This window comes from Lactuca serriola, chromosome 8 (assembly GCF_051521515.1).
Source record: "Lactuca serriola cultivar US96UC23 chromosome 8, Lser_US96UC23_V15, whole genome shotgun sequence".
In the NCBI taxonomy this organism is placed as follows: domain Eukaryota; kingdom Viridiplantae; phylum Streptophyta; class Magnoliopsida; order Asterales; family Asteraceae; genus Lactuca; species Lactuca serriola.
In genome coordinates, this window is record NC_136415.1 from 125,821,451 (window position 1) to 125,833,448 (window position 11,998).

An 11,998-nucleotide genomic window follows, 5' to 3' on the forward strand; every position below is an offset into this window, starting at 1 on the left:
ATTGTGATTTTGGGCCTTAGTCTTGGACCAAGCTAGGTTAGGGGTCAAATGGTCTTTTTACCCCAAGTATGGATTTCTGGTTATAGATTGGAACCCAAATGTTAATTTGGTGTTGTTTTGGTATTGTTTAGCTCGGTGATTCGTTTGACCAACAACCATGAATTTTTCAGTGAGATTCAACAGTCGATGTGAGTTTCCTCACCATGTATAGCGGGTCGAAGGCACCAATGCCGACCCATGATCTGTTATGTTAGAATACTCATTGTCTGTGTGATATTAGTATGTGTATGTAATTATACGCTTACTGGATTCTTCTTTTTAGATATCAGTATGATTGTTATGATGTTTAATATACTTATTTTCACTTGGGTTGTATGAATAATTTTTTTGGAATATCGTTTTATTTAAATTAAAAATGAATTTTTTGGATCATATTTTTGAGACGTTACAACTATGCTTTATTGTTTTAGCTTTTTTAATTTTGGTATAGAGGGGTCATAGTAAGGCATTGATCGATTTTAGGGTGGGATGGGGTGAGGGGCAATGAGATTCAAATATTAATATAATATAGTCTAATACTTGGAAAGATTAGAATACAATAATTTTGTTTGATGCTCTAACTGTTTTAAAAATTAACTTTTATATATATATATATATATATATATATATATATATATATATATATATATATATATATATATATTGCTAAGTTATTAATATTGATTTTTTTAGTTAAAAAATATTCCTTCAAGTCTAAGGTTGACACTAGAAAAGTGCATACAACCACACACTATAGTGACGAACAGAGAGTTGACATTGGTGAATGCATGCCAACAAGTTTTCCTTTATGCAACTCGCTTACTTTGTCGATGTCACATTACCGAAAATATTAGAAAACATTATAAGACGCTAATCCCATTGAAAGCTGAGTGGAAGTCCTTTCGTGCTATGTGGAGGAAACTTGTTGAGTCTCCAACATAGACATCGTACACCGAAAACTAAAAAAAAACTACAGTCAATGTTAAGAGAACATGCATGTACAATTCTACTTATTTTGTAATGACTTGTTTATAAATTTAGAAGGTTTTTTATACATAAATAACATTTATATAATTCCAGATGTTTTACAGTATTTGGACGATGTTTGGTTAAAAAAGTATAAGGAAATGTTTGTCTCTGTTTGGATTGATCAACATTTGAACTTTGGACAACGAACCAACAATAGAGTTGAGAGCCAACATTCAACGTTAAAGAAGTACTTATAAGAAAAAAAATTATTCTTTAGCTAAATTTGTTGGTACTATTGATCGGTTTGTGAAGTCTTAACTTACAACGATAAATGAGAGTTTTGAAAAGAGCATGATTGTCTCCAAACACGAACACAAATTTTCGTGTTTCGATTTATTGCGGGGTAATGTTTCACTTAAAGCTCTGGATATGCTTATAGAGGAACTTCAACGGGTACATCAAATTGACTCTACAAACTGTGGTTGTAAACTACAAAACAGTTGTGGCTTACCATGTGCCTGCATGCTAGCAGCGTACTTGAACTCCGGTGGGTACATTTGATAATTATTTTTTAAATTTAAGTTATATATTGATTGTTTATATATTAATGATATTTCAACGCATATGAGTGTATTCCATTGGAATCAATAGATGTATTCTGGAGAAAGCTTAAAATTTCACCGTCAATTCCTATGGAAAATGAGGATATATGTGGTGATGGTAAATCTGAAGTGTTTAAAGAAACCTACAATAAGCAACCGGAAGCTGTGAAAAAAAGCCTGATGAGAAAGCTACTAGATATATTTCATCTAAGTAAAACAAACATTAGAGAACCTGTAATTCAAAAAAATACGCGTGGATGACCAAGTTTGAAGAAACAAAAACAAAAACAAACTGATTCTATCAATCAAGCTCCTAGAAGACGCAACTTTTCAACCATGTCAAAATCTATTAAGTTGAACGATAGGTAGCCGACAAGACATAGTTCATACATAACCACAATTCTAGACTTGAATGTAATTCCAGACTTGAATGAAATTTTAGACTTGAAGGAAAAGTCAGACTTGAATGAAATTCCAGACTTGAAGGAAGAGCCTCAATCATGCTACAATCATCGAATAATAGATGAAGTTCAAGTGATGTTTCATCCTTACATCATACATATACAAGATGTAGAGGGCGATGGAAACTGTGGATTTCGAGCAATATTTGTTTGTCTTGGGTATGGTGAGGATGACTGGCTCTATGTTCGACGTCAACTACTAGATGAGTTATTGAGTTCGTACGATGCATATGCTAGAGTTTTCACTGATAGAATCAGTGAACTGTATACTTCGTTGAATTTCTTATAATCGACGACACCTACAAGACACTAGTTACTTACGCCTGAAACAGGTATATTCATTGCCAACAGATTTGGTGTAGTCCATACTTTTTTAACCAAACAAGGCTCTCTCACTTTCTTTCCTCTTTGGAAAGGCCCGGAAGAATTTTTGTACCATCGTGTTATTACGATTTAACTTGTATATGGTAATCATTATGTGATGGTACAATTACTAGATGAGTTATTGAGTTCGTACGATGCATATGCTAGAGTTTTCACTGATAGAATCAGTGAACTGTATACTTCGTTGAATTTCTTATAATCGACGACACCTACAAGACACTAGTTACTTACGCCTGAAACAGGTATATTCATTGCCAACAGATTTGGTGTAGTCCATACTTTTTTAACCAAACAAGGCTCTCTCACTTTCTTTCCTCTTTGGAAAGGCCCGGAAGAATTTTTGTACCATCGTGTTATTACGATTTAACTTGTATATGGTAATCATTATGTGATGGTACAATTAGAAGGAGATTGCCCATTGCCTACCATTTCAACTTTCTGGATCCGCCACAAAACCCCATGTGCAGTTGGATGGGAAACCATGTTCATGTCATGTCTGGAACTTTATAGACAACCGAAACCTTACAATGCTGAAACACCTTTTATAACTATAGAGGATTGTTATTTTTTTTTTCGAATTATGCATTTATGTATTCGTGAAGGATTGTTAATACTATTGTTTTTTGCATCATATTTTTGTTTTTATGTATTCATTTATATTTAATTATTAAATAATATACAAATATATATGTTATTAATCTATATTAATTAAAAATAAATAATTAAACATTTATATTTAATTATTATATATATATATATATATATATATATATATATATATATATATATATATATATATTTAAATTATTTTAGGTTTTTGAATCGACAAAACTATACAAATGGTCCCAGTGGTTAGCTGAAAATTGTCATTTTGGTCCAAAAAGTTTTGGACTAGCTCTAGTGGTCCAAAGTTTTCATTTTGTTGCGAATTTGGTCCAATTTGTTTTGAACTTTTTTTTTATAATGACGATTTTGCCTTTGATATATAGTTTTTTCATTTTTTAAAATTAATTTAATGTTTTCTGAATAAAAGAAAAATAAAAAATAAATGCAAAAATCCATCTCCCCCCTCTCTCTCTCTTCACAAATCCATCTCCCCCACTCTAAGTTTCAAAACATGAAAATACAATCACCGATGACATAGGCTTCCGACGACTGAGTGTTCCGGCGACTGATGGTTTCGGAGGCCACCACCATGTATTGTCTACCGTCTAGAGCACCGCCATCTCTTCTTTCATCTCTACCCACTCTGAAGCTCCAGATCTGCAACATCTCTCCAGCGCCGCCAATGACTCCAACTCCGACGGCACCATTGATTATGATTTCACTAGAGCACCACCATCTTGTCGCCATTATCTTCTGGTGTAACACCTTCTCATCGGATCTGGAAAGGCGATGGAGGCCTGTTCAAACTCACCATCATTGAACACATACCGGTGTCGCCCATTTCGCCGCCGACTCTACCATTGTCGTCAACACACAGACACACCGGTGTCGCCCATTTCGCCGCCACCGCTACATGTAAGAAATCATAGCTCCAAAATTTGCATTTTCAGAAATGATAGCGCCTCCTTCTTTCTCTTCATCTCTATCCTTCTTCGGCAAAGATTCAAGCTAGGAGATTGAGAAACCCTAGCAATGCTACTCCAATCGGTCGTTTAGGGTATCCCAACTTCGCCATATCGATCGTCCTGGTTTAGATTTGACGCACTAGGGTTAGGGTTCCCAAATGGTGGTGGAGGCTTTCATATATGATGGTTTTCCTGTCGGAGGTTGGTGAAGGCTTTCAGATTTGAGGAACGACGAAGCACCGGAGAAGTAGAGAAATGAAGGCGGCGGAGATGTAGGGTTTTCTGAGGAAGATGGCATCGGGCATCCCTTCTTCGAGTTGCGGATCAGAATGGTGGTGGTTTTGAGTTACTAGGTGGTAGATCAGAAAGCATTAGTATATTAAAACTAAGAGGGTGGTTTGAGGGTTTATCTTTATTTTTTATTTTTCTTTTATTCAGAAAACATTAAAATAATTAAAACAAATAAGAAAAGAAAATATAGGGGCAAAATCGTTATTATAAAAAAGTTCAAAAAAATTGGACAAAATTCGCAACAAAATAAAAACTTTGGTCCTTTGGTGCTAGTCCAAATTTTTTTAAACCAAAGTGGTAATTTTTAGCAAACCATAAGGACCATTTATACAATTTAGTTTTTTTAATTTGTTATTCTTATTACATAAAAATCGTATGCCTACATATTACTTTATTATAATAAAAACAATATAAATTATACATTATTGCAAATAAAATATTTTATTATTGATTGCTGAAACAACGTAACAAAACAAAAAATATATATATTAATATTGAAGTATAAAATGAAAAAAATATATATAAATAAAAAATAAAGAAAATAAAAATAAAGTGAATTAAAGAAAAACAAAAAGTTGGGTTTGTGTAGGGGATAGTTTATATTTGATTATGAGTATACGAACATGCTGTTCAATGTAAAAAAAGCACTGTTGACTTTTTTATTAGGGTGTTTTTTTTTTACTATAGGTTTCTACTAAATGAGGTGTCCTAATCGCGTTTATCTCTTCCGTCTCTTCCGTACTCTCCAATCGGAGAAGCAAAAAATCCGGCAGTATCACCATTATTTCCAGCGCCAAAATCAGAAGGATTTCCTCCATTAAAACCCAACTAAGTTTCCTGAGAAGTACCATTGAACCTCCTCGAAAATTACTTCTTCCTCCTCTAGTTTGAGGAAAGCCGCGAAAATGAAAGCAAAGGCTGGCATAATGTCCCGATTATGTCATATTTGACACACTACCGAGGATTTTTCAGTATGAGGAGGATGATTTACAAAGGAAGAGTGCATGGCAACAACAGGATGATCCGTAACTCTTTTGGCTTGTCTTGAGAGTCTTTGTTCACGGAGTAGCAATTTTGATCTCAAGGTAGCAAAATCACGAGGTGAATCAGAACTCTCAATCATCATTGCAAAGTTAACAAAGGCAGCATTTAAACCATGAGGACAGTGAGAACTGAATCAGAATAACAACAGGTCACATCACATATTGCCTTTAATTGTTCATGCAATCTCTTGATTTTGCCGCAATACAATATTATTAACAATTTTCCTTCTGCGATATTTTGTAATTCACGTGACTTTTTAGCAAATCCTTGTTGCAAATGAGAAGTTCCAAAGTTCAGCAGACATTGATACCTATAGCTTTGCAATTGGACGAGAAGTAGATGAATCAACAAACGATTCCATATCCGTTGTTTGTAAAATCGTCTTGAAACGATGCCCCCAAAGCAGGTAAATCTCCCCCATCGAGTTTGTATATACTATATAGACACAAAAGTCGCTATGTTTGTCACTGGAAACTGATTGATAATTCCTGGTGAATCAAAGAAGAGAATTCTGATTTTGCTGAAAAAACAAAAATTTTTGTTCAAGAAGTAAAGGAAAGAACAGAAACAGATTAGATCTATGGATTAAAGAACAGAATAAAGAAAAAACAGTGTTGTGATCTGAATAAGCAGCTCACAATTGTAACTGATCTGTGATTTGAGGAACGAATTCAGTCAGGAAAGAAGAAATAAAAAAAATTTCCACCATTGATGTGGGCTCTTATACCTCTTAACTGTCACTAAATAACTCTAACTGAACATTAACTCTTTGCTATCATAATGCCTTGAATCCTTTGTAATATCTTCTTGTACATTGATTTAATCTAACTCCCACCCAAAACCTTGTGATGTTTCCTTATCTTCTTCCAATTGGCATATATGTAGAGCCTAAGCACAAGAAAACAAACAAGGCTAAAACCAGGTTACTACCATAAAACATGTTTTATGAAAATAAAAGAAATACTTACATATATAGATTGTGCAACACATCACAAGTTAGAGCTTCTGGGATTATGAATGGAGAAAAAGTAAGATGGTTAAAGAAACTCAAGTTTATTAAGGACAAGATTCATTAAATGGAATGGTGTAAAGCAAATAGTTTTGACAAAAGTAGTTTGGCAAATCACCTTGTGTGCCCATTGCTTCCCGGTTTTTTGAAACTCTAGATTGCAGGAAATGGTTTAAATGTTAGCATCGATAGTAAAACAGATATAATTCAAATGCACAAAAATGAAAAAAAAAACGATCTTTATAGCTTACATGTTAATTAACGTGCACAAAATCCACATATGTCAGGATCTTGACATCTGATTCTTGAATTCTGATATGGTACAATGCATGAATAAATGACATCTTTGGGATTTTCCAAATCGTGGTGGTTTTATCTCGAATACACCTTCAAATTTAACATAAACGATGAATAAGCTACTCTACGAGACACAACTTTAACATGGATTCTTCATTTATGTACAGTACTTGTAATTTTTAAGCTTTATAGTTGATTTTTGGCTGAAAAGTTATGTATTGTGCTATCAATTTCAAAACGCAAATGAAAGTAAGAAGATCAATAGAATATAGAAAATACCTGTTACAATAGTTCTTTGTGAATTGGCTTTTTGAGGACTTGAGAGCCTCTCAAAATAACAGTAGGGGAGATTCCTGCTATGGGTAATCATATCTCCACGTGGCACAATGATTGGTTTTTTGAGGTTTGTATCTCGGATGTAAAACCAAACGACTCAAGAAGCTGTCTTGACCCACGGATACTTAGACCTTTCAACAAAAGAATACTCCGTGGAAGATGACTTATAGATGTACCTTTTATATGCAACACTTGTAGACATTTCATGTTACATATGCTGTTAGGGATATCTCGTAGAAACTTACACTCGATCAAGTATAGCTTCTCTAAACATTCCAATTGACCAAGATCCTCCGGTAACTTCTCAAGCAACGAGCACTTATTGAGTTCAAGAGATTTTAGATGTTTCAACATACAAATGCTATCTGGAAGATGTTTAATATTTGTAGACAACAAACTTAGATCCTCTAGACATTCTAACTGGTGAAGTTCCTTGGGTGCCTCTGGAAAACTGCCTTGGAGTTTAAGCTTTCTTAAATTTCGCAACCCACAAATGCTTCTTGAAATCCTATTAAAGTTTGTGCAAGCACAGAGACCAAATGAAATAAGCTCCTCAAGATTACTACTTAATGAAGGGGGACTTTTTTCATAAAAACATGCAAACTGAAACTTTGGCAACTTATTATGTGGGTGAATTGGGCATATTTCTTGGGACTTGGCAATCAAATGTAACTCAGCTAAAGGACCAACCTGATCTGATTCATCCACACTACGATAAGTAAACGAACTAAACCTCAAACAACCAGTTAAGCTTAAGTAGACAAGCCCTTTTACATACCCAGCTGGAGCCTTAAGTTCTACCAAATGAGAACAATTTGTAAGCTTTAATGTCTTAAGATTTGGAGTCAGCCTAAGGTCAGCGCTCCTCAACTTTGAATGGCTAATATCGAGATATGCAAGCTTTTCATAGGAATTGACCATAGGAAGTTCTTCTAAATTATCACAATTTTGAAGATCTAAATGCTCGAGATTTGGAGTCAGCCCAATGTCAAGGGTCCTCAACTTTGAATGGCTAATATCGATATATGCAAGCTTTTCACATGCATCGGCCATATGAAGCTTTTCCAATTTGTCAGACTTTTGAAGATCTAAACGCTCGAGATTTGGAGTCAGCCCGATTTCAAGGGTCCTCAATTTTGATTTAAGGAGTGTGAGGGATCTGAGATTTACACATCCATCAATCCTTAAAACCTCTAGATTTGATACCTGCCTTAGGTCAATTCTTCCCAAATTTGAATTACTAAGGTGGAAGGATCTCAACTTTAGACATATACTAGGCATATGAAGTTCTACCAATTCATCACAATTCTTAAGAACTAACAACTCAAGATTCACAGCCGGCCTAAGATCAAGGCTCCTCAACTTCGAAAAACTGATGTCAATGTATATGAGCTTTAAACATCCAGCATCCATGTCAAGTTCTACCAAATCATTAGATCCTCCAAGACTCAACTTCTCGAGATTTGGAGTCAGCCTAAGGTCAAGAGTCTTCAACCTTGAATTATAGAGGTCCAGGAATTTGAGCTTGTTAAGAACCTAATATAAGCAAAAAGAACAAGATGAATAATTGAATATCTGTGTAACAAAGTGAAGATCAATGTATATATAGCATTATAATGAATCATGCAAAACAATAAATCAACCACAAGTCTACCTTTCTTTCTCCCCCTTCCCAAAGTTGTACGATTTCACTGTGAGCTATCTCAAGTGAAACTAAATTATCTGCCTGAAATGTTCTCGGTAAAGATCTATAAGGGTAATTATTCCAACGTAGATATTGTAAAGCATTCGGAAAGTATGGGGCAAATTTATTAAGTTTCCAATTCCAAGGAAAACGATCAAATATACTTGCACGAATGTTTTTTTCCACATGCACGTCAAGAAATCTAAGTTGCTTCATCTTTCTAAGACCTTGCATAACAATCTCCGGGTTGAGCTTCTTTGTGTGTAATTGTATACATCTTGTTGCGTCAGTACCCTGCAATCACAGTCAGCATAAAACTTGTATTGTAACAACTAATAATTAACGTGTTAGTTTTTTCCAACATACAAATGCATTTGATCAATGGGGGAGTTGAATAAGATGACAAATCTAGTTGTCATTCAATGAATGCAAATCTATCATTATGAGATATTATATAGGCATTCAATAACCATCGAACTCTTCAATAAGAAAAAGAAACTTCATAATTCTTAAATAAATATTATAAATTAGTTTTGGGAATATTTCATTGAACTTTAAAGTTCAGAGCATGCATTATAGGAAAAAATTGTAAAGTTGTATGAAATGTAAAATGAAGATGTGATAATCCATTAAACTCTATGAAACTTAATGTATTGTGAATGTCCTTACCAAGTCATTAGCCAATATATATTCAATTTCGTCATCAATCCATAATCGGCTATGTTGGTTAGGCTTATCCGGGTGCAAACGACGAACGATATTCCAACCCATTTCTTCAATATGGTCATGCATGCCCACACACTCATAACCCATAGAATTTTTATAAAAAGTTATGAGAGATTTTCGCTCAAGAACTTTTAAATCAAGCTTTGCATAATCTTCGCAACTTTTAAGTGCTTCGATTGCATAGTCTTTTGTCTCACCTTTCAGCAAGCATACAACATCCAGAAACATTTCCTTGTAATCCTTCTCCAGACCACTATAGCTTAATTCCAATTTTTTTGAAGTCTCCTCCAACGGAATTGTTTTTAATTCTTCTAGGGTTTCTTTCCATCCACGCTCATTAGCACCGTTGTTTGCACCGAGATTTAAACCCAAAACTCTGATCACTAAGGGAAGACCTTCAGCATAATGTAGAACTTTTTTTAACATTCCTTTGTGCTCTTCACTAATTGGAATATCTCGCCCATATGCATGCCTACTGAAGAGGCAGACTGCTTCTTCATCCGATAACAACTTGACATTATAAATCAACTTCACCTTGTGTTTTAGCAGCACTTGTTCATCTCTAGTTGTAATGATAATTCTACTTCCCTTCCCAAACCAGTTAGGCTTACCAGCCAACGCCTCAAGTTGTTCTACACAATCCACATCATCTAAAACAACAAGAACCTTTGTCCTAGACATCTGCTTCATCAGTCTTTTCTTGTCACCTTGTATATTTATGGTGATGGGATGAGCATTTAAGACAACATTCAAAAGGACTTGCTCCTGTAATGACTTCAAACCGGAAGAACATGAATTTTCCCTTACATTCTCAAGGAAGCTGCAACCTTCGAACTTAGAGTATATCTGATTGAACACAGCTCTGGCCAAAGTTGTCTTCCCACAACCACCCATCCCTTTGATCCCTACCATCCGAACATCATCAAACCCAACTCCTAAAAAAGATAAGACTTCGTTGATCCTGGCTTCCATGCCTACTAAATTCTCATCAATGATAAGATCGTTGGAAGGTAACTTTAGTAAAAGATCTTCGATGATTTTTTCAATGAATTTAGCTTCATGCCTGTATTGTATATAAGAGGATTCAGTTTGCTTACTCAAAATCCAACATGTACAATAACTTTCAGATCTATAACATACAAATGTATATTAAGTAATAACATACTCATATAATCACATATATTTTTAATCTTTCCATGAGACTCGAGATGGAGTTAAAAACATGACAATTCCGCATGAGATGCCATGGACCCCTACTTACAAGTTACTTCCAAGAGCATTAATCCTAGTTTAGTAAGAATAAAAAAAATGCAAGAATATTACTGAGATACGATGAAAGAATTGTAGTAATTACGGCTGAATCATGACTAAGCAGAAACCTCAAATACCTCTTATTGTGAAATTATGAAAATATTGGAAACAGGGACAGATCTGGAATTGAAATGATTGGGACTTTTTTTAGTCCTGTCCTGATTTTGGCCAAAACAGCAGCCGCCATAGGGGAAGGTGGGCAAAACCCATTGCTTGAGTCGGATTTTCAAAAATCCGAAGTCGATGCATGGTGTATGTGTAATGCATAATGTTATGATCGATGTTGATTAGAACAAAAAAATGGCCAAAATCGATGAGGAAGAATTAATAGCATCATTTCGGGTCAAAATAAAAGAATATTGGAGAGATATATACGATAAAGGCATTACCCATCAACCGTGTTCTTCAACTCCCATCCAGCCAGAGTGGCTGCTTCTTTCAGAGCATCTCTCCATTTCTCAGCAGACTCTTCCTTTTCATGTTTAGCAAAGGCTTTTCCAACTGCCCCGGTTTGGTGGCGGACTTCGGTGGGTTCCACGTCATAGAAGATGGGGTAAGCAATACGCTCGTTAGTCTTGTGACATTCCATTATCTTCACAAGCTCATCCAAGCACCAAGATGAGGATGCATAGTTTTTGGAAAAAACAATGATGTAGAATTTTGAATCTTCAATGGATCTAATGAGTTGTTCACTGATCCGTTTTCCCTTTTCGATTTTTTCGTCATCCTTGTAAGTAGATATCTTTCTCTGCTCAAGAGCAAGATAAAGATGATCAACGAAATTCTTACGGGTGTCTTCACCCCTGAAGCTTAAAAACACATCATACTGAAAGCTGTGAATGGGTGAAGTTGAAGGAGACGCCATTGAAGACGTGCTTGAAAGATATATAAAGTCGAAACTTAATTGGGAAGAGTTTATGCGAAATGATTGCAAAGAAATTTGGATGAGATGAATTAATTCAGCCTCAAAGCATATATCAAGAAGTCAACGGTTGTAGGTGTATGTAACATGAAGTGATGTGTTGGTCCAGAAAAAAATAATATAATTTCCGACCATCTTTTAAAAATATGGTTTTGTTTTTATATGGGTGCTTCACAGTGCTAAGATAAATCAAATTAATTATAGTGGTAGGCGTATGTAACATGAACGTGACGTTTTTGTCTAGAGAATCCCCACCACAACTACTACTAAAGAGTAAAGATCTATTTGTTTTAAGAATCATTATATTACTCATAAGATATGATTTTATAAAATCATACAAATAACAAGTAGA

At 34.8% G+C, this 11,998-nt stretch overlaps 1 protein-coding gene and 1 long non-coding RNA gene across 4 annotated transcripts; one reads left to right on the top strand and one right to left on the bottom strand.

Annotated features, from left to right (window-relative positions):
* Nucleotides 1–3,383: 3,383 nt before the first annotated feature.
* On the top strand, nt 3,384–5,896 carry LOC145069302 (uncharacterized). Its single transcript, XR_013689426.1, has 2 exons — nt 3,384–3,976; nt 5,005–5,896. It is a non-coding gene; the product is annotated as an uncharacterized LOC145069302 (long non-coding RNA).
* Nucleotides 5,466–11,729, bottom strand: LOC145069301 (disease resistance protein RUN1-like). 3 transcript variants are annotated; one of them, XM_079016240.1, is made up of 9 exons: nt 11,114–11,729; nt 9,357–10,476; nt 8,658–8,981; nt 6,947–8,539; nt 6,622–6,757; nt 6,489–6,523; nt 6,330–6,366; nt 6,089–6,249; nt 5,466–5,849 (listed from the first exon to the last, which is right to left on the bottom strand). In XM_079016240.1, the coding sequence occupies exons 1-4, from the start codon at nt 11,587–11,589 to the stop codon at nt 7,034–7,036; spliced, it is 3,426 nt and encodes a 1,141-aa protein (XP_078872366.1). In that variant the 5' UTR covers nt 11,590–11,729; the 3' UTR covers nt 5,466–5,849; nt 6,089–6,249; nt 6,330–6,366; nt 6,489–6,523; nt 6,622–6,757; nt 6,947–7,033. The 3 variants fall into 3 exon arrangements, with proteins under 3 accessions (XP_078872366.1, XP_078872365.1, XP_078872364.1); XM_079016239.1 differs by having other exon boundaries at nt 5,466–5,881; XM_079016238.1 differs by lacking the exon at nt 5,466–5,849 and having other exon boundaries at nt 5,921–6,249.
* Between the last annotated feature and the right edge of the window lie 269 nt (nt 11,730–11,998).

Bases quoted from the DNA above. Each gene is read 5' to 3' on its own strand.
- LOC145069301 (XM_079016240.1), bottom strand. From the start codon at position 11,589: ATGGCGTCTCCTTCAACTTCACCCATTCACAGCTTTCAGTATGATGTG. The intron at 10,477-11,113 runs GTAATGCCTTTA...TATACAATACAG, and splicing joins TTGAAGAACACGGTTGATGG to GCATGAAGCTAAATTCATTG. The intron at 8,982-9,356 runs GTAAGGACATTC...CTGTGATTGCAG, and splicing joins ATATATTGGCTAATGACTTG to GGTACTGACGCAACAAGATG.